The sequence below is a fragment of the Lathamus discolor genome, chromosome 5, assembly GCF_037157495.1.
Source record: "Lathamus discolor isolate bLatDis1 chromosome 5, bLatDis1.hap1, whole genome shotgun sequence".
Taxonomy (NCBI): Eukaryota; Metazoa; Chordata; class Aves; order Psittaciformes; family Psittacidae; genus Lathamus; species Lathamus discolor.
In genome coordinates, this window is record NC_088888.1 from 77,966,770 (window position 1) to 77,989,322 (window position 22,553).

A 22,553-nucleotide genomic window follows, 5' to 3' on the forward strand; every position below is an offset into this window, starting at 1 on the left:
CAGAGGTTGGCTGTAGGAGTTCTGGCAGAAAATGGTTTGACACTGGAAGAATGGCTGCCTTCAGCATGGATTACAGACACTGTTCCTCGTCGGTGCCCGTTTGTGCCACAGATGGGGGACGAGGTATTGTATCTTTTTTTCCTCTGTGTTCTTGCTTCTTTCAGCTTGTTTTTGCCTTCTTCTGTTTTCATCTTTGCATTTTTTCCCAGAGATTTATTATCAGAATATTTGGGATTTTCTTCAAAACATTGTTTTATCTGGCTAAAATTTGCTTTCACTCCCTTTAGTCTTTCCCAGTGTTGGTTTATTTTATTTTATTTAAGTTTAGCTTATTTTTATTCCATACTACTGTGGTAACATTCCTTCTTGCACTGCGTTCACTGTGTTAATTTCCTTATGACATGCATGCAGGCTGTGTGAGGTGCTTTATGTAGTGAAACTAGTTCTTAGTGGTAGCGTACCTTGAATGGTGAAGAACAGGTAAAAAATCAAATACAAATTGAAGTTTAATTAAACTTCAGTTTGGGACTTGAAATAAAACCTAGGAATTAAACCTCTGAGAGGAGGGTGGGGGTTTGTGTTTTGTTTCGTTTGTTTGTAAATTTATTTAATCTGAAGGAAAACTGATACTGTCATTTTCACTTGTGTTTCTGGTATTGAGAAGCTTCTGCTGGTCTCTTCTGCAGAAAATCATACAGGGAAGTTATGTATATATGTATTTTATAGGAATTGGACTGTGAACAGCTTGTAAACAGAGCCCAGTAGCAAAAGGACACCCACTAGTTTCTACTTTGGAAAATGTGAACATTACAGTGAATTGTATGAATAAGTAGTATCAGATAGAAGGCAGTCTTGAAAACCAGAGTCTGCATTTTTCCTAAAATCTCCTCAGGTTAAAATAAGAGGAAATAGCTGCCTTATGCTGTAATGTGTAGTCTTTTGGCTCTTCAGAGAGGTACTAAACAGAGTGTTTGTAGAGCTCACACCTTCAGAATGAAGTTGGAGGAAATACTTGATGTGATGGCAAAGTTGATTAGCTTTGGTCCTGAGCCAGAGCTGTTTGTAGGCACCACCTCAGATACTGAACCTGAGCAGAGGTTGAATGTGCAAGCTATTTTGTTTTTACTGGATCACTTCAGTGATGCAGTTCACAGCACAGCTATGCAAAAATTACATCACTGTTGCTCATGAGGGAGGGAAGGAGCACTTCAAGTTGAAAGTTGCAACTGGAGAAAATGCTTATGGATTTATACCCTTCACCAAGCATGTTTTGGAGACTATGCTGTTCAGAAGTTCAAGTCCAAATAAATATATTTGGTGCCTGATACCATCTGGATACAGTGAAGCAGCCAAAGATTTATCTGCATCATATTACTCAGGAGACTTTAACATCATATTGATTTAGTAAGCTAAACTGGTGTGTTTGGTTTGGCACCTGCTGAATAGCATGTGCAGTGTGTGCTAGGAATATCTAAGTAGGCTGCATCCTTTTGCTGAAAAAGGCTTTATATTGGTGAACAGGAAATTTCATGTCCTGTGCCTAGAAAGTAGGAGTAGTGGTGCTAATAGAGCATACGTTTGTAATCAAGCTGCTCTGTCTAAAATTCCATCTCTGATGCTTGCCCTCCCCAGATTTGCATAAAATGTGAAAAGAAGCTATTCATCTAGTAAGTTACTTTTGAGATCCATAGGAATAGAAGATCAGTTTAATTAGAGATGGTGATGAGAAGAGGTCTCCTGTGGCCTTTGAACATTTTGGAGGATGGTTGGTGTGTTTTATAAGATTTGGGAGGAGAGATATTTCAGATTAATTCTCTTACAGCTGTACAAACAAGTAAGAAGAACCAGTAGTGCTATATTTAGTTCTCAGTGCATAAGAATAGTACATACCATCCCTTTTCCCTTTCTAAATACTCCCATTTACAGACCTTTGTCATGTGTTTTGAGGGTCAGTGGAAAGAACCAGGGAGATGTGACTGCAATTCCCCTGTCTTGATTATCGAGCTACAGTGCTTAGTCATTGGGATATTCTGCTGTTAGCACAATAAAGAATAGTTTTGTCTGGGTACTACAAGAAGCGTGCGCAAGCGGGAATTGATCAAGATTAAAAGTATGATTTCCTGGAAAAGACATAAATTCTTTTTTCCACAAATATCTTTGGAATTTGTTCCTTTGACAGAAGATGCAATGCTTAGAGCCATTTATAAAATAAAAGTTTTTCACTTCTATAAACAGAAGATTTTTGTATTTGGAATGCATCATAGCTGGAATGCAGCTGTTTAATGAGATCTTTGTTCCAATTAGTTTGGGAAACCTGTGTTTTTCATTTCTTGAATATATGCTTAAGGTTTTCAGCATACTACTTCATTACAGTGATGGTTTATAATGAAAACATTCTTCCACATGATACCATATAGAGCAGAGTCAAAGTAGAACTAATACACTCTGGATGTCTGAACCGTGGAAATTTGTAGTGGAAGGATTTAAAGAAGTTAATAAGCACTTGAAATGTGCTTATTCAATTTAAAATGTGCAAATTCAAATATTCTGTTAATTCCTGTCTTTGTTAGGCTATTTGTTCAGTGAAGCAAATACCAGAATCTTACGAGAACAATAAGAAACAGCAGAATTTTCCTCTTAAAATGTATTTCTCATTCAAAAAGGATATGATTACTCAGACAGTGAATTTAGTGGTACTTGATTGTGATCTTAGGGCTGTCCAACAGTGATGAATAAACAGATGGATTAGTGGAATTGATGTTGCTTGAACTGAATTGTTCTGTAGTGCAATGATAAATTCCATTACTGATTTTTGGTTTTGTCCTGTGTAATTTAAGATATTTTGCTCATAGGGAAAATGGTTATAGAACATACATTTCTATAAATGTTTCTATGATACCTGCTTTAATTGCCTTTTTTTTTTGAGAACGTCTGACTTTTTCAGGAAAACGAGGTGGAAAAAAATTGATAACAAAATAGAAAGTACACACATTGTATGACAGTGATATGCTAGCATTTCAGCTCCTCAAAGTCTTTGGTAGATAACTGTCACAATTCACTTCTAGGTCTACTATTTCCGACAAGGTCATGAAGCATACGTTGTAATGGCAAAAAAGAACAAAATATATAATATTAATCCCAAGAAGCAGCCATGGCATAAAATGGAATTACGGGTATGACTTATTTTCTATTTTGTTTATATTTTAATATTTTTCAAAATTTAGAAACTTAACTGAAACTAATTCTTAATACAGGTGTTTCTAATGTTGTGCTCTTAAAATATTAAGGGAGAAAAGTTAGTCTAAATAATATTCAAATGAAATCAGACCTTAAACTACTTCCTTTTGCATCTGCTTGAGCAAATGAGGTGGTTACACTTCATAGCAAAATATTTTTTGGACAACTTACATTGTGGAAATAATAGCTTGTTTCAAAAGATTGAATCTTAGATACTTGATTTTGGCATGTTCTGTCAGAAGTCTGATCGTTTCAGTATACCCATATTTTCATGTTTTAGAAAGTTACTATAGTCATTTTAACTTCAGTGGTGGTACATAACAGCTTGTTTATTCCAGGAGCAAGAGCTGATGAAAATAGTTGGGATTAAGTATGAAGTGGGATTGCCTACTCTCTGCTGTCTTAAACTGGCTTTTCTTGACCCTGATACGGGTAAACTAACTGGAGGATCATTCACCATGAAGTAAGGAAAACAGTATTATATTCAAATGGGGGGATTTCATCTTGGGACAAGGGGCTGAGGTTGAACGTTAAAAGAAAACATTAATGTTGTGACTTGAACTTTTGCTTTTGAAGTATTGAATTGAAATTGTTTGGGGTTTTTTTTTTTTAAGTGCTTTACTTTATGCTTTTGCTGTTCTATCACTTAATAGTTATGTGTTCTGTTGTAATCAGGTACCACGATATGCCGGATGTCATAGATTTCCTAGTTTTGAGACAGCAGTTTGATGATGCAAAACACAGGCGATGGAATATAGGTGAGTTGTGTGGGGAGGATTTTTTCATGTGGCTTTGTTTGCTTGTTGTTCTAAGTGTCTGCCTATTTTCATGATAGCTTATTAAGAAGTAGGTTACGGTAAATAAATCCTAATGCTCTGTTGAAGTTGGAGAATAGGCTCTGTATATTTGGGTGCAGAGTCCTGTTTTGCCCTTGACTGATGCCTAAAGCAAGCAAACAAAATACAGAAGGTAATCTAAAAGAAAGTGCAAAGGAAATCTCAGTTGTGTGTTTGCAGAGAGAAATTAAGAATACTTTTTAGAAATGTGTTTATTGGTAACTGATAATTTACTGTCACCTATATATTGCTTGTCTCTGTTCTGATTTAAGGCCCTCTTACAACTTCATTGCTAAGTAGAAATGTGGGGGGGGGGGTGTTCTATTTCAAAATTTCTACTGGAAATAGGAAATGCATGACTTCTAGACTGTACAAAGAGAATGCCTTTCCCATCTCTATATTTGTTCAAATTCTGTTCTAAACCCCATATGCTTTAGCTTTATTGAAATGGGTATGATTATTATTCACTGCCGTGTGAATGGGAATGTTCTTTACTCATTTTACTTTGCCCGTGATTAATTATTCCCAAGTATTGTATACTGGAGTAAGTCAGTGGCAGGCCTGTCCTTCAGTCACATCTATTTCCTAGTCATCTTTTTCATATGATAATAAAGAACACCTTTCAACAGTGAAATCTAACCTAGGGGGAGAGAAAGTTGCATTATGATAATATGAACATCTGAGGGTGTGGGGGTTTTTTTTCAGGAGATCAGGAAATACATATGTTCTCATTCATAAAAACAGCCTTAGATTGTCTCTGTTTTGTTGTGTTTTGTTTTGGTGGCTTTTTGGTTGGTAGGTTTGGGTTTTGTTTGTTTGTTTTTAAGCAGATCTTAATGTTAAAAACACATCATCTGTAAAGTAGCAGTGATTTCTGTACCAACTCAATTCCTGTGGTTCTTTTAATTTGGGAGCTGTGGCTAATATTCACAAAGCTGACTTGCCAGCATTTCTTGCCACTGCAGGCAAAGCATCATATAGGAGAATGATGGATTTTAAGGCAAGAACATGATGGTGTATCTTACTGCCTGTGTAGAAATGACTGGTCCAACATACAACATCTCTGTAAATACACTGCTTCCTTAGTCTGTATTGCAATTTTCAAAGTGCTGTCCTCTCAAGTTCATCATAACTAAGTAACCTGAAGAAGTGGCACAGATGAATATTAAAAACTTACATTTCTTATCTGACTTTGCCAGGAAAGATGAATTGATCTTCTGTTCTTTGATTGCACATCATGATGTGCCTACTTAGGATGTGTGCTTTAGCAGTAGATGTGTAAATTACATATGACCATATTAATAAGTTCCATATCATCTCATACTGTATGCTCTGTTGCCTGGAAAGACAGTTTATCTTTGATTCTGTAGGGACTTTGGCAAAGACCCTCAGCTTCTGATGCAATAGGAAATGTTTACCTTGATTTCTTCTTTCAAGATCATTTTGGTTTAAAGATTTTTTAAGACACAAGATTGGTCAACATCTACTGATATGTCACCAAGCTTTGCTCTTTCCTGATGGTTATGGATCTGTGGTCTTGTCTTGCTCTGCCATGCCATACATATTTTCCCACAAGATCGAAGCAGCAGTAGAAGAATGGCTGCTATACCTTGTATGTGGATGGCCTAGCCAGATGTCATCTGTCAGTTGTCAGTATAGAAATCCAGGAGTTAGGGACTTTGAAACATTGCTCTTGCTGCTCTGAAGGGAACAAGCACGGGTAGCATCTGCTTCCTGGGCTGGCAACTGTATTTTGAGAAATTTGCAGTGTGGAAGGAATCAGAGCTGCACAAAAAGTATTAAAAGTGCCAGAACCTTTTATCAAGACTTCAGTGTAAATAAATGTGAGTTTAAGGCCACTGGTGCCTAATACCAGCTTCTAACTCTGACAAGTGTGCATTAGAGTTCATTCTTCAGTTCTTCTATGGGTCGTAGAGCTAGTGATAAAATAGCTTCCTTCTTTGAGGCCATATGAAATGCTAAAGCAGAGATAGCAAAGACACTGCAGTTAAAACTGCTGCAGCTCTTCCAGAGTCCTTCCAGATTGCTACCCTGCTCTGTGTTGATACTTCAGATATTTTATTAATGTATGCTTATGTATCTGGGACAAATCATGCACTGTTTTGTTGCAGTGTGGAACACAGTATAAAAATGTTCCTTGAGAGTAGGTCATAGATAAGAAGAAATGCCTTAGGAACAGTTTCATGTATAGTTCTGACTTTTCAGCCACATGAATCTGAAATCTTCAAGATTTATCTGACATGGTCAAGTCTTCTGAACTTTAACTTCTCATCAACAAACTGGTATTTTTTTCATGTCATGCAGTTGCTGGTTTGTCTTCTCAGGACTACTGTTACTATCTTCCTTACTCCTCTATGATTTCTGGCACCTAGCCTACAAATCAATATTTTTATAGCTACTATTTGGAGAGTTGCTGGATGTGAAATTTTCTGCCTCCACTTTAAGTCATTAAAGCATTGATCCTTTAACAAATAACAATCCTGGGTGTTTTGGTGGGGGGTTTTGCTAGGTTTTTTGGTGGTGTGTTTTTATCATTTGGGTTGGTTGGGGGGGTATTTTTTGTTTTGTTTTTTTTGGTTGGTTTGGGATTTTGGGGGGGGGGTTTTGTTTAGGGAAGAATATCTGTATTTATGGAGTTTTTTAATATTAAATGTATATCAATGTATTAATCCTTTCAGAAAGAACAAAGTTTAAGAAGTGACAGGTTCTTATTTCTACTCAGATTGTATTTATTGCATATCTTTGTTTTATTATAGCTTAACTACAAGATTAATACATGGCTAAAAGCTACCTTCTGGCAGGATTTGTGCAGCTTTAGCTATATGTCTTAGACAAGTGTGTATGTGTGTTTCTTACATAGCAGCCACTTTAAGTTCAACCTACAGTTTATATTTTTATCAAGCTGACATCTGGTGATTAAAAAGTCCTGGGAAACTGTGCTAAATCCTTCCAGTAAGAATTTTCAGTCTGCTGTCCACGTAGATGAAGCAGCACACAGGACACTGGAAAAACTATGATTCAGGAGATTGTTCTCTGGGCTTTTTCAAACAAATTGTTTTCAGCTTTAGCATTCTGTCCATAGGAATGCTGTGGCTCTTGAAAAATCAGAACTGCTGCCAGGATACACTCCTTTAAGTGGTTTTCATCTGCTTAATGTTGAGCCCCATGAGGGCACTTGCAGTTGTACCTACACACATACTGTTGTAAAACTGATTGCTAGGGAATGACATGTTAGGAGACTGTGCTTTAAGAGCTCTTTAGAAAAATTTATTCCTTTAAAATAAAGCATCACCTCTTACTTATATTTTTGATCTTGCCATTTCAGATATTTCTGGTATACTTTGTTCGGTTGCAGTCATGACAATTAGGACTAATAATGGAAGCTTTGTAATTGTCATAGAATTACTTGCAATCCGTTAAATGGAAAAAAATGCAGTAAAGAACAATATTGAGAATATATTTTCTTCTTACTAATTCAGACAACTGCAGCAAGCATTTGGGCAGAGTGTGGATGTGTTGGAATAGAACAAATACTGCAGCAGTTGAGAAAGAGTGTGTACGTTCCAATGCTGTGAAAACAAAAAACTGCAGTTTTTGGAATTGTGCACTTAAATTACATTTGTTCTTGTATTGAGCGAACTGAATACGCCACTAAAAATTGTTTCTGAATTCTGTGGTATGTGTTGCAGAAAATGTTGGGCTTTATGATGCTGTGTAAGGCATGGATTCTCATGTGTAATTTTTTTTTAATAACACTTGTGACCTTTTTTCTCAGCTAGGCAAATGCTTTACAGTAGTGAAACCATTTCAAGTCACAGTAAATTACTTTGCTAACCTTTTGGAAAAGCTTTAATAAATGTTATTCTTTATCAGTCAGATTGCCTGCATAGTAAAGAGAATGAACCTCTTGATTGCATTTGGGTAGCTCAAAAAGCACTTCAAAAACTGAGAAGGAGCTCAGCAATGTGCAAAATATTCACTGTACAAAAGCATCACAATGCTCAGTTACTTTAAGATAACATGTAGTGTTTAAGACAAGTAGATTTGAGTCTTAACGTGACAGCATTGAAATGTCTTATATTTCTATGAAATCAAGGAATGCGTATATGAAGAATATGTAGATTTTTTAATAATTTTTAATGCCGTATTAACTTTAATTTTTGCTTAAAAGCAGCCTTCAGAAAGAATTTAATTTTTAATTTTTATTTAACTGAGTGCGACTCATGATTTGCCTATTGATGTTGCAAATGTTCAGAAGGATTTCTGTATTCAACATCAAGCCAAAGGTATCTAAAAACTGCTTTTACTGGGAGGCATAAGGTTCCTTGTATTAATTAAATTGTTTTGTGTTCTCACCTAGGTGATCGTTTCAGGTCAGTGATAGATGATGCGTGGTGGTTTGGAACAATCGAAAGCCAGGAACCTCTTCAGCCTGATTATCCTGATAGCTTATTTCAGTGCTACAATGTCTGGTTAGTAAATTTATGATCAATCTTTTATTTTAATTAGTTATTTCATTTGAAGGATTGACTGAGCAACTTGCTTGCATTAAATTCAGTCATGCATCTCACTGTACCAGTTTATTGTAATACTCTGTGGTGTATGTATAGTTAAGTTACAAACATTAAATAATTACATTGTTGAAGCAATATTAGTAGATAATTTAGATGTGGCTTTTGTTTGTTTGTTTTTTAAGCTGGGACAATAGTGACACTGAGAAGATGAGCCCTTGGGACATGGAGTTGATACCAACTAATGGTATGGTACATTAATAACATAGTTGCTTAAAGGGTGTGTTTAAAGAAGGAAAAAAACGTATGATTTTACTTAAATAATGCTGTTTCTCTTGGGGAGTAGGGGGAAAGCCCACAAACCAGTTGCGTTTCAAGAACATCCTTAAATCAATTATTAAACTAAAAGTGGGTCAAGGTAAAAGAACTGCAAAAGAAAAATACAGCTATCCTTTGACAAACTAAGTGCATGTTGGAAATAGAGATGTTACAAAAACTTGCAATAGATGACATACAGTTAAAGGTACAGTTTTGTACAGTTAGGGAGGATTAAAGATACACTGGTGCCCTGTGTCTGGGACCTGTCAGCATGACTGCAGATGTTCAGTGTATTGAAGATTCAGCATATGCCTGTGTGGTAGTTTGATTAACAGGAGGACTTGTTCCCTGTCTGGCCCAGCACGTGTGACAGATAGATGTGCTGCAGAGTGGACGGCATAGTTTGGGCACTTTTCCAGGGAAGAATATTGTGTTTCTTCCTTCCTCAGGTTTTTTTTTTGGGGGGTTTTTTTGGTTTGTTTTTTTTTTTTTTTTTTTATAAAAAGCTGGTTAGGAAACAAAGTAGAATCACATTATTTCCTTGTGTTTTCTAGGAGATGTTTGATAATACTGGCACTTATAAGTAAGCGTAGAAGTAACCATAAATAATTCTTTTTTAGTTATACATCAATATACAGAAAGGATACTAGTTGCATCCAAAATGTCTGAGCAAATTGGGTACTACGCATTTGTATTGGTCAGTAAAATGATGTTGCTGTATCTTTAAATTGCAGGTATATGTATTGCACAAGATACAAAGATTTATGTTTTATTTTGTTTTCATGTTACATTCCAGCTGTATTTCCAGAAGAACTGGGAACTAGTGTTCCTTTAACAGATGATGAACGTAGAACACTGCTCTACAAACCTCTGGATGGAGAGTGGGGTTCCAGGACCCGAGATGAGGAGTGTGACAGAGTTATTGCAGGGATCAACCAACTCATGACTTTAGGTAAATGCTGAATAATATGTGAGATGGTTTTGTGTTACATTTTTGGACTAGGCTCACATGTACCTCTGAAATTACCAAAATGAATGTGATAAAATACAACTTTTACTTCTAGATTAACTGGAACAAAACTTTGTCATTGCACATATTTTAATTTTTCATGTAGTGAGCATGAAAAAACCTAAATTTTCTCCTTTTTTCAGAGGTAACTACTGTTTTGAAATAGGCTAGGGGGTTGGGTTTTACAGGGGAAAAACAAGTCCTTGATTTTTTTTTTTTTTTTTTTTTTTTTTTTTTACTTTAGCTAGCAGAATCTCTTCTTGGGGTTAAAATGGCAAAGTTCATGATGAACAGAATATTAACTATATTACAAGCAGATGCAGTCAGGGGAATCTTTTATGCTTAATGCGAGAATGTGTAGATTTTCCTTGCAGTAGCCTAACTCCTGTTTTCTCCTCCATATTGCATGGTTACAAAAAATGATGTGGAAAAAGTAATTGATTAATTCCCTGCAACTGAATAGCAAATGGCTTTTAAGTTAGTCTTTACAGTTGCAATTAGTCTTTACAGGCAGCTTCTGAAAAGGTAACTGTTAAAACGTTTAACACATCACTGCAACATTTACATGATCAAAGATAGGTGTCAGAGATTGAGATCCACCAGTGAAATGCGGGCTAAATCGTAAGTCTTCTGTATGTTTTATGGTAAGGAAACTGTGTTAAGTCAGCAGTCTTGGGTTTATGACCAGGCTAACAGTGGTCATAAATTAAATATATAAGTTGTCACAGATAATTGTTTTTTAACAGATTTTTGAAGTACTTGAAGCAAGGTAATAGCCATACAGTGTAGTAATCCAAATTACAGAATTACATTAAAAAAAACTTGTTAGGAAATGAAATTCTAGTTGTTCTCACTCTGTTGTCTAAGAGTCATGGTTGTGTGTTTTGCATTACCTTGCAGGGCATGCTGCTTAGTTTGGGATTTAACTGTAGCATATGTGGTATATATTGGTACAAAGTAGCAGTTGCTAGAACATTCTTAAGAGTGAGTAAACAGCTTTTACAAGAACAGTCTGTTTAGCAACAAGGTACTTTCTGTTCTTAAAGACTTTCCTGAGCGACTGTAAAGGTTTTTTATGTTTTTATATTATGGTATTTTCCCTTGAGGTATAAAATGGTAGCATGTGTCTAAGCACTCATAATGCTCCTAAACACAGGAAGAATTAAAAAACCCAAGTTTGTGCACAGATTTAAATTGCTCAGCAGTCTGCTAGCATTATGATGGATTTGTTTTAGAAGTCTTCACTGTTAGGTAGGGACAGAAGATGTGTTTCTGTTTTACTTTGAGTGTAGTTTTCAGTCTTAATGAGATTGAAATAGTACTGTAACTTTATGGTAAGAATTCAATGCATTACTTCCTTTGAAGGTGAGAGAGTGGCAATATCAAACCAAATGAAATTGCCCTATATTGTAAATAACAATACTGAGCTGCATGTTTTCATATATATATAATTTATACACTTAAATCTACTTTTCAAATGTTTGTGTCTTACGTACATTTGCATTGTCTCTGAGGAGCATTGGTGCTTCATGCACTACTGAATGGGTAGTGACTGCAGTGGTTGTACTTAGAGCATCCGTATCAGCAAGCATTTTTTTATGGAGAATGTCACAAATTTTCAGAGTAGTTATTGTTGCTATTTTATAAACACAGTAAGGAAAGTGTGTTTCAGACATTAAGAAACGGCATGTGTTGTGGGAGGATGTGAATCTTGAAGCTGCCAAGGACATTTGTGGAATATAACTTATTTTTATTTATTTTGCATTCTGTCTAGATATTGCTTCTGCTTTTGTGGCACCTGTGGATCTCCAAGCTTACCCAATGTATTGCACTGTTGTGGCATATCCCACAGACCTCAGTACCATTAAACAAAGACTGGAAAGCAGATTTTACAGGTTAGACCCAAGTCTTGGTTCCTGCTGTGAAATACTGCCAACCATATTTTTGGTAGCTCTTTGTCTTGTAATACCCAAGTAAGAGATGGGTACAGGTGTGTCCTTTCCGTTTCTCCCATCTTCTATCCTTGATAAGGTTTCCTTTTATAAACCTTTGAAAAGGACTGTACATCTCTTCTCCAAAATGTATTTCAGTGTTACTTGACATTCAGATTCCTGCTTATGCAAATAAGATTCAGATTTAGTCAGGAGGATTAAGTTTCCACATTAAAAACAAACCCCTGTTTTTTAATAAGCAAAATCTTAGAAATATGTCAAGTGTGTTTGTCCTAATGTGCTTAAAAAAAAATAATCTTGTATTGTCACTTAAGAAGCTACACAGAAAATAGCTTATCAAATTACTGGCCTTGAACTTCTCAGTTGCCGGACAGCAAACAAAAGTGAGTTAACTTTTTGACACTGCTTTGATGTTTTCCTAACCAGGGATTGAAATTGCTCTATTATTTTACAGTAAGTATTATCTACGAAGGAGAATGCTCCATTAAATTAATTTTGTTTCCTTTCATTCTCAGGATATTTCTGGGTTGAAGATCAGTGTCCCTCTAATACTTGTTTTGAGTAAACCATGGATAGTATTTTGGTTTGGGCCAAATTTCAAAGCTAATTTGTAGTATTTTGAGTCCTAACTGAAGATTGAATTCTGAATTAAAATCAAAATTAAAAATTAATTTTTAATAAAAAAAATTAATTTAAAAAATTAATTTTTTTAATTAAATTTTAATAAAAAAAAACACCTCTTTTTTTATATGTTGTAATGCAGTAACGCAGTAATGCACATTTATTGTTCCATGTTTATTATGTGATAGAAGGTAATCCAGCTTTCACTTCTGTAATGTACTGCTTTGCAGTCAGAGGTGGAGAGGATTTTTTTGCTGGATTTTGTTTCTCCTGTCAAAAGAGTAAGTAGAAGTTCTTGGCAGTCAGCATACCTTCTTCAGTTAAGTCTCTGTTGTTAGTTTCTATTACTTCCAAAGCCTGGTTAGGTAATAAGCAACACCTTGTCTTGTGCTTTCCAGTAACATTTTTTCTTCACCTTCTGAAGGAGGGATTGTTCAGATCACTTGTGACTTTGGTAGCTTTTCATGAGGCTTACCTTAAAACACACTTTCTCTTCTCTGAACCAGGAGTCTTCACATGCGTGTATGGTTTTGAAAAATGCAAAACCAAACAGAATAGTTACAAACTTTCCTAGTCACTGCTGGCATCACATAGCATTCAATGCTGGACCCATAAACATTATTAAGTTGCATTTAAATGCTTATGCTTTTCATCATAGTTTACATATAATCCTTTGCTTTCATACTAGTATTTGTAACTTCTGTGCTGTCAGAGTTTTGATTTGAACTAATATGACTTTTTTTTTTTTTTTTAAATCACAAATATTTATTTTTTGTGGGGTTTTTCTAGATTTGGGTTTTTCAGTTATTTTTGCTTTCGTGCATCATTTTTCATAATGTGGCTGTTGTATAGTTACGTCATTAAATCGGAGCTGTGGCAGGAAACTCTTATCATTGTCTATCTGTCAGAAAAATATATACTTTTAATAAATTCTTTATTACTATTTTGGTAATCCTCAGCTGTGACTTAAGAGGTGATAGGGGCTGGGTTACGTATAAAAGCTGAAGCATCTCAGCTGAATTATCCCAAGGAGTGTCAGCTGTATATTCTCAAAGCCATTTGTATAGATTACTGCAGGACATAACATGAGAGCAGGAAACCTGAGAAAGCTGCCTTCTGCTGGTCACATAGGGCAACATCTCAGAGCGTGCATGTTTTCTGATCTAGTGTAAAACGAAAAGATGAATGCGATAATACACTGGAAGAAGGATGTAAGGCTTTTTCTCCTGTTTCATATATGTTGCTGGAAGCATGTTTTTTTAATTCCCCTCCCCTTTTCCCTCCTTTCATATACAGGCGCCTTTCTTCATTAATGTGGGAAGTCCGGTACATAGAACATAATACTCGCACATTTAATGAACCTGGAAGTCCTATTGTCAAATCTGCCAAATTTGTCACAGATCTTCTGCTGCACTTCATAAAGTGAGTTGCTTAGTAGCTCTGTTGTTGTTTCTATCTCTTCCCAAGGTATTCCGCCTTTTCAGATCTGAATTTTAAAGTGAAATAGTACTGCAGCTTGAATAAGCCTGTTGTCTGCTGTTGGGGCAGAAAAGAATAAAGCTCATCTTGACAAAGAATATGTTGTTTTGCAAACGTAGACAAAGTTTTGTAATACATTGATTGGCATAGATTGACGTGGCATTTTATTTGAAGAGACTTTCTGCTAAACGATAAAAATGGGTCTGACTACATGGAGTGATAGATACGTTTAGAGGCAAGTTAGGCAGTATTCAAACTCAAAATTAGAACTCCTATGTTGATGTAATCGTGGGCATTTAATTCTGAAGTCTTTACAATTTATAGTGTGATTGAAAATGGTGTTATGCAAAATAAAAACTGGAAGCTTTGAGGTCGACAGATAGTAGTTGTCTGTCAAATGTTTTATTATTGTCTGTAGAAAAGCTGAATGAGAAATGTTTCAGGTTTCTCAGTCACTTGATACATCTGTGGGCCTGAAGTTTGTGAGAGCTTACTGAGTGTGTCCACTGTCTTGATTTGCTTGTACACTGTGAATGCTCCTGTTCCTGCCTTGTAAAAACAAGAAGATACTTAATTAGTGCAACAAAAATCATGATATTTTTAGTAATTTGGTTTCTCAGTGTTAAATTGAATCTTGTTATTTTTTATTTTGTGTGCTCTTAAAACATTAGAATTGCATTATGTATTTGGAAATGTTGGACTTTGACTCCATACCCAATTTTTCTTATATCTTCAGTGCTTATGATTTCTGATACTGGCTGGAGAACGAAAAATACTTAACTTAAAAGTTTCAGTGAAATGCACCATTAGAAACATGTGTTTCTAAAGGGCTTCTCTAGTACTGTGTTTGTTCTTTAACATTTTCAGCCTACATGAGGGTTTCCTTCTGACTAACTAAGCAGCTCAAGGTTTGTCAAAGTGTGTTTTTTAATTGGCTAAGCTAAATTAGTGGAACATGTGGATATTCTTCCTTAATAATGGCCTATAGCTTGTGTTTATTAATATACCCATGTAAGTGAAGTAGCAATGCACATAAAGCCCAGACTTGTACTTTTAGTGTGGGGCAGAAGGCCTAGACCATGGAAGGCAAACCCCTTTGTTCTAATGAGACTAAATTATCTAGATGCCTCTGAGAATCCCAGGCTTAGACTCTTAAATTACCCAAGTCTTTTAAAAAGCAGAAAATAGGGAAGGGGGTGTTGCTTGATCTTTTTCTCACCTTCTCCCTGAGATCTTCTTGTGATAATTATAGTTAAATACGGTAGCTTGTATTATGGATTGCAATTCCAGTGTAGAGTTGCTGAGTATTTACTCCTGGTTTTCCGGTGGTTTGTATGGCTACATAGTGGAACACCTTTGGGCTTATCTTTTGCTGCGTTATACAAGAATTGAAAATCAGTGTTTGTTTTGCTGATTTAATTATACAGGTTTATACAATAATAGTGTTAGTCCTTACACAAATAAACATTACATTTCAGCTGTCTTGCATTATGTTTGCTAATGTATTGAATTGCACTTCTGTACACTAAATCCACTGTACTGCTTCTTAGAAAGCTAGATGGGCCCCAGAGCCCTTTATGTGGTATAGTGTTAGATTTTTCTAATGCTAATGCATTCATGGTAAAAGAGTATGGTTTTCAATTTTAAAACATTGACACTGTTAAATGGTCTGTATTTTACAGAGTGCAGAGATATTTTACAGCTTTTTGAGCTGAAGACAAGCTTTTCTCATTACTGCAGTCCTCTTAGTATTCATACATCACTAAACACTGTATCATTTTATTTGGGAATGGCTTTGTAAACATTTTCCTTATCATAGGCATAATATAGTTGATCCCATAGGTGTAGATAGGAAATAAATGTTAGTGTGTATTTCTTTTTACACAGAGACCAGAGTTGCTATGACATAATTCCATTATACAATGCAATGAAGAAGAAAGTGTTGTCTGACTCTGATGAGGTACGTGGTTGTGTCTTAAGACGTTGGCATTGGTTAACTGGAGAAACAGGACTGCTGTCTCTGTCCTGCTGGGTACAAAAGTACCAATTTCAGTCGCTGTGAGGGAGTGGGGTGTACTTCTCTGTCAATTAAATGTTTCTTGTTTGTCAGCTGGGAAACTGGCTAAAAATTCAGGCTCCTCTCCTTTAATGCTTTAGCAGCTTGCTGGAGAATTTAGACGCTGCTTAGAATTCTGAGAGGTTCTCAAAACTGGCAGTCACATGAAATGCTTCCCAGAGGGACAGGGATAGAATTATAAAAAATCAAATTATAAATGAAGTATAAAAGCATTCACCTACTCATACATGCTTATATTTTTTTAACCTTTTTATGCGACTCATTATCTTGCTCAAAGGAAGAAGAGAAAGATACAAATGTGCCAGGAACTTCCACTAGAAAAAGAAAGGTAAATCTTATTTTATGATTTACAGTGCTACAGATAATTAGACAAGCATTGGTTAAACAAAGGAATGCAAAACTGAAAGTGTTTTTATTATCATCTAATGTCAGCTTTTGGAAAGGTTTGAACTTAAAAGTGACGTTTTGTTCTAGTGATCTGTTCAATGCAAAAGCATTTTTGTCTGTGCTGCTGCATGTCATGAATTCATCAATTAGAATTTATATGCTGCAGGGTACCTTTTCCATTAGATTGTGTAAGAACAGCTAGTTTATTTAATATACACCAGACAACATTGTCATTTCAGGATCATCAGCCAAAGCGCCGGCTACGTAATAGAGCTCAGTCATATGATATTCAGTCATGGAAGAAGCAATGCCAGGAGCTGCTGAATCTCATTTTTCAGTGTGAAGACTCTGAACCGTTTCGACAACCAGTGGATCTCCTTGAATATCCAGTGAGTATTTTGGAACAGGAAGGCCAGTTATAATCCAGTTGTTAGGCGGTTGGTTCCTATTTTTTAAACTGTGACCATGTTTCCAACTGGTAACTTCAGGCATCTCTGTTGACAGAAATTTTTTTCAGTGCTTGGTTGTCACTTTATATTAGTGTTCAGTGTCTTTTTAAAGTCATTTCAAAAGAAATTATACTTCTCTGCAGTACTTTAGTTGCAAACTGTTTTGTATTCAGGGATGCCCATGTTAAGTAAGTTACAGCTTTTACAATTAAGACGTCTTCCCTTTTCTGAGCGAAAAATGGTCATATGTGAAGTACATCTGTTTGGTTGTTGTGTGTGACCATTGTTGTCATGGGTCGGTTTGGGTTTTTTTTTTTCAGAAGTACAAAAGCTAATTTTCGTATCAGTCATCTGGGCTTGATTCAGAAAAAGTACCCACTTGAAGAACTGTAGTGAGCCATTAACTGTAGTAATGACTTTCGCCAGTTTCGCTTTCTGCCCGGGTGATTGCACTGGAGTTCAGATAGCCATGAGCTAGTTTGTAACTTCAGAATATTTTAGCACAAAAGTCTTGTTGCCTTGGATTCAATTTAGCCTTTTAGTCTAGTTTAAGTAACAAAGCCAAAGGGTTTACATGCTTTCCTTCTAGCGTATCTGAAGGTTTTGTTTAAAATACCACTCTAAGGTGATTTAACATGGGGGAAATTAATCTTCCCAATTAGAGAAAATAAATGCTTCTCTTTCAGAAATCACTGGTGTGTCTGTCTTGACACTTCTGCCGTCAGTGGGCACCGTCATTTTTGAAGTAACTAAACTTTATACCACGGCCTAACTACAAGTGGCCCACTGTGTTTTGAGATCCTTAAGTGGTCTGAGAGAGAGCACCTTATTAAGCTTAAGCATGAAACACCCTGCTCCTGATGTCACACACCTGCTTAACGTTCAGAGGCACTCACACAAGTTCTCTTTGCTCTCATGGATTAACTTTTTTAATTCATTTTGGTATTTAAGCTTTTCTTCACACAGATATTCCTCTGTTTCTCCCATAGCCTAGGAAAAGTTCTGTTACTGGCTTGAACACAGTCCCACTTAAGCCTGTGGAGTTTTCATTATTCTAATATTACTTCCCCAAATTGTCAGGTCTCCATTTGGGAAACTGCTCTGGTTTCAGTAGGGATGTGCTAAGCCTCTGATCAGGTTCAAACAGCCAGACTTCATATTTTAAAGCTAATATGTAAAAACGATGCTAGGCTTAGTACAAAGTCTGAGCTGTTAAGCCCCCCAGAAAGCTTGTAGTCACACTTTTGTATCACAGTTATCTTCATGAGTGTGTGTCAGTAATACAGCCCTTAGGATGCAAATTTTGAGCTCTGTATTTCAGTAAATCCTTTTTTAAAATTAATAAAGTCTTGTAATCAGTTAACTTCTGTCCTCGATCCTGTTGAGGAGTTTCATTGTGTATGAGCGGAAAGGAGCAAATTGCCCTCTGTATCTATTTAAAGAAGACATTTGCTTTGAACAGGTTTGTCAAATGCATCCTAATGAAAATGTTCCATTAAGACTCATGGTGGGGGGGAAAAGCTTGTAATACATGGCTTTGCTATTTCTTAACAGGATTACAGAGATATTATCGACACTCCTATGGATTTTTCTACTGTTAGAGAAACACTGGAAGCTGGCAACTATGAGTCACCAATGGAGTTATGTAAAGATGTGAGACTTATTTTCAGCAATTCCAAGGCATATACACCAAGTAAAAGATCAAGGGTAAGACTTTTTCTTTCTTTTTATTGTTTGAAACAATACTTACATCTGAAAAATACGGGACCCCAAAAAAAAGAGAGAGACACTGTTAACAGAGAGATTACTTTAAAAACCAGCTTCGTTATTTCTGACCTTCAACCAAGAATATTTCTGAGAAAGTAGTATAGGTTTGGGGTTTAGAGGAATGTGTGCTGTTTAAGTACCTGAAGTTCTGATGTTCTGCAAATATGGTTCAAAAATAAATACTTGAAAGTGGATGCTAAGAGAGAGCCACATTGAAAGACAGATCTGTAGAAACATGAATGTAGGTACAATAGTGGAATTTAACTGGTGTTTTGTGAAGAAACTAGGTTTTGAAAACACATATGGAACACATATGGAACCTCCTTTGCTTTGGAGGTTGTCCCAAACTGAAATACACAGGTATAGAGAATAGGGGATAATGAAATTCTATGCTGTTCATCAGTATGCCATGAGATTGTAATGAAATACTTAGAATTTCTGGGAAACAAAGCTGCTTACATTCTTCCTAATACTGAGATGCCCTGCCAATGGTAGAGTTAATAATGCTTTTCTCTCAAATTGACTTGTAGGTACAGTATCTGTAAGCAGTGAAAGTTATAAATGTGTACACACGTTCAAGGCTTCTGTGTAGCTTTTCTTCTGGTAACGTGCATTACTTAAACTGGAATTATTAGCAGCTTTTATGTTTGGCTGTTCTGAATAGCAAATTAATCATCAGGTCTTCATTGTCTTAGAATGTAGGGACAAATTTCCTTCCTAGGTAGGTGACTAGCAAGAAGGACCGATCAGTGATTGATCTCTCTTCAGTCAGTAATAGACACTCCCAGTCGCTGTCGGGGCTGCCTAGGAATCAGCACCTACATAATTCTAATATATGCCTTGAACCTGTTTCAAAGGAATAGACTGATGCTCAAATGCAGGATATAAGGACGCAACTTAATACAGAAGAAAATCAGATTCTTCACCCTTGGTATAATACAGTAAAATTCGGTTAAGGATCTCTGTGGTTTCTGCTGAAGCTAGAAAGGGATGCTTTCTGGAAAGGCAGATGGAAGGGGACAGTTGAAAAGGTGGCTTTTCTAATTTTAACTTTTGTGTAATCTTCAGTTGTAACACACTTGTCAAAGACATGAAAAAAATTAAACCTGCTCATAGATTAGTGTAAATTTGTTGAGACAGACTGTACATTTCCTTTAAACATTTCCATATCAATCAGTTGACTTTTGTAGCTATTGCTCAATGGTAAATAAGTACAACGATGCTTTGGAAAAGTATACAACTTGTTTATTGGCTTTTCTTTTTTAGATCTACAGCATGAGTTTGCGCCTGTCTGCTTTCTTTGAAGAACACATAAGTTCTATTTTATCGGATTATAAATCTGCCCTACGCTTTCATAAAAGAAATACAATAAAGAAAAGAAGGAAAAAAAGAAGTAGAAGCAGCTCAGTTTCCAGTAGTGTTGCATCCAGGTACATTAATTCCTGTAAAGTATTCATGAAATGTTGTGCCAGTTTGACATACCTAAACATTAGAACTTAGTGTGGTTTGTTTTTTTCTTAATAGTTCCTTTACTGTTCCCTATATTGCAGAATGGTAGCTTTGACATGCAAGTCCCTATGATGTGGAAGAGTTTAAAGCTTTACTTAGAGCTATCCTAGTGTAAGTCCTTAAAATTCAAATAACTGCTAAACATGTACAGTAAAACAGCATCGTTAGGGTAGTGATGGCATCGTGCTTTGTCATGTAACTGTAGCATTTATTGTAAAGATTCACTGTTTGGAGGCTCACAACTACATGAATTTCCACAGCAAATGTCATATTTTGACCGTACTTCATACAGAGATGATTGGTTTACTCCCACAGTCTCAGATGTGGGAGTAAGAAAGTGGTCATCCAGGATCCAAATTGTTACTCCTTTTGCAGCCCTGAAAGGAAGAGGAGATTAATAAAACCGCAGCTGAAGGCAGAAACTGCTGCCACCTCTTCATCTTCTGCACCTGCGCGGTCAACAGCACTGAGACATGTTCCTCCTCAGATGAATGGAAAAGCGGCTGAAACCTCTTCCCTTGTGCGGACTAGAAGCAACAGGGGAACAACAGAAGTGGCTGTTACAGAGCAACCATCTACGTCTTCAGGAGCAAAGCCTTTAACAATAAAGCCTTTAATTACAAAGTCTAATACTACTGCAGGGTCAGGAAAGTCAGGCAAGTTGGGGTTTTTCACTGTTTCAGGGTTTTTTTGTTGGGTTTTGTGGGGTGTTTTAAACTGTGAATGTTTATAAATATGGAACTTCCGTTTTGGATACCCAGTGTATTTGTCTCAGTTAAGACTGGTTCTGTTTTCAAGATGCAGGGCCTTTGAGGTTCTTCAGAGGAAAACTCAGCAAGTTAGGCTCTGTTGTTTTATCCAGGAAGCTTGCTTGCCTCTAGATCACTATTCAAATGGTTTGTTTATAGTACAACGTGAGTTCCTTTTGAGCCAGATCAGAATGATTGTGGTATAAACTACTTGACTAGAACAGCATTTATTTTTTTCTTTTTGTCCTTCTAGTACTGGAGAATTCAACCAAACATTCCAAGAACCAGAATATTGTATCAGTCCCTACTCAATCTGATTACAGTCATCACACTAGGAATAACTCCACAAGAGAAAATCCTGAGAAAGAGAAGCAAGTCAAGCGCAAAGTAAAGTCTACCACTGTTAATCAACAAGGTATGGAGTTTCTTTGCAACATTTCTCCCTTCTAGTTATTGATGTAGCGGCTGTAGTGGTGTACTTTAATTATGACAATTTGGGGATGGAGAAATCAAGTATGCATTATGATTTAGCAGAATAGGGAAGTCTGATGGAACTAAGTGTGACTCAGTTGTTCTTTCTTGATAAATCAGCAGGTTTGAGTACTCTTAACACTATTTCCATGGTTTGATAACTGTTGTCTAGCCAATTTTTATGTTTGCACTTTCATTTCAATTATGACAAGGGTCATATTATGAGTTCTCAGATTCCAAAGCAGATTTCTGCAGGGTGACACTCCAAAGCCTGTGGGTTTTACCTAGTAAAATTTACGTGGGTTATGTTTGGGTTAGTAATGCTGAGTGTGATGACACAACCACAAGCATAAAATCAGAGTATCCCAGCTGCAACTTTGTTCTTTCACTTTTTGCCACAGCAAAATAGAGCTACATAGTGTTTACTGCTTCTGTTTAGTGAATCAATCCTATAGCATAGGATTGATTGAACATAGTTTTATGCAGTCTTCTAACTGAACTTGCTTGGTCTTCTTGAGTCTGGGTACCTTAAAACTCAAAGCATCTGTGGAGACTGAAGTAAGATCTCTTAGTCATAAAATCTTTCCTGTTAATGAAGGAGCTTTGAACTGTTGTGAAGCTTCTGTGAAGCAGCTAGATCCACTAAGCGTCTTTTCTCTGAAGATGAAGAAACAGTGGTCTGCAGATTGGGCCCTGCCTAATTAATCTGGTTACTTCTTATAGTCCTTCTCTCCCTGAGGATTTTCCATCCTTTCTCACTCTTGCATGCTTCTGAAAAAGCAGCTTTTGTGGTCTGATAAATTGTCCATTCCTTGCAAGCTTTCTCACAAAGGCCTCAGCATATCATGTGACTAAAATATGCACCCATTATGAGATTGGATGTTTGGTCATGTCAGAGGTATTTGAATGTTGTTGACGTGATCCTGTCTCTCCTGCACACCCACTCATAAGGCAGTGGAGGCCTAGGCCTGTGCTTTTAGTGTGTGGTGGAGGACATTTGAACACAGCAGGAGCTGTGCATGAACATTTCCATCAAAGGACTGGATGAACTGTTATGCTGACTATGAGTCTATTCCTGGCCTCGTTTTAGGCAAGGGTTGTGATATCAGAACACCTGTAAAAGGTCCTGTGACATGCCTCACAAGGAAGTTAGGTACCAC

The 22,553-nt window shown here is 36.4% G+C and overlaps 1 protein-coding gene across 3 annotated transcripts in view; it reads left to right on the forward strand.

The window, feature by feature from the left end:
* PHIP (pleckstrin homology domain interacting protein) overlaps positions 1 to 22,553 on the forward strand; it is a 108,441-nt gene that overhangs the window by 78,849 nt on the left and 7,039 nt on the right. For 2 of the 3 annotated variants that reach the window (XM_065681389.1, XM_065681391.1), the window contains exons 24-39: positions 4 to 123; positions 3,066 to 3,173; positions 3,576 to 3,700; positions 3,913 to 3,995; positions 8,455 to 8,566; positions 8,791 to 8,852; positions 9,720 to 9,875; positions 11,707 to 11,827; positions 13,802 to 13,927; positions 15,872 to 15,944; positions 16,339 to 16,389; positions 16,688 to 16,837; positions 18,452 to 18,604; positions 19,931 to 20,094; positions 20,549 to 20,829; positions 21,176 to 21,337. In XM_065681389.1, coding sequence (XP_065537461.1) covers positions 4 to 123; positions 3,066 to 3,173; positions 3,576 to 3,700; positions 3,913 to 3,995; positions 8,455 to 8,566; positions 8,791 to 8,852; positions 9,720 to 9,875; positions 11,707 to 11,827; positions 13,802 to 13,927; positions 15,872 to 15,944; positions 16,339 to 16,389; positions 16,688 to 16,837; positions 18,452 to 18,604; positions 19,931 to 20,094; positions 20,549 to 20,829; positions 21,176 to 21,337 — 2,047 coding nt within the window. Of the gene's footprint in view, positions 1 to 3; positions 124 to 3,065; positions 3,174 to 3,575; positions 3,701 to 3,912; positions 3,996 to 8,454; positions 8,567 to 8,790; positions 8,853 to 9,719; positions 9,876 to 11,706; positions 11,828 to 13,801; positions 13,928 to 15,871; positions 15,945 to 16,338; positions 16,390 to 16,687; positions 16,838 to 18,451; positions 18,605 to 19,930; positions 20,095 to 20,548; positions 20,830 to 21,175; positions 21,338 to 22,553 lie in introns of those variants that run through there. The other variant, XR_010613201.1, reaches the window with a different exon arrangement.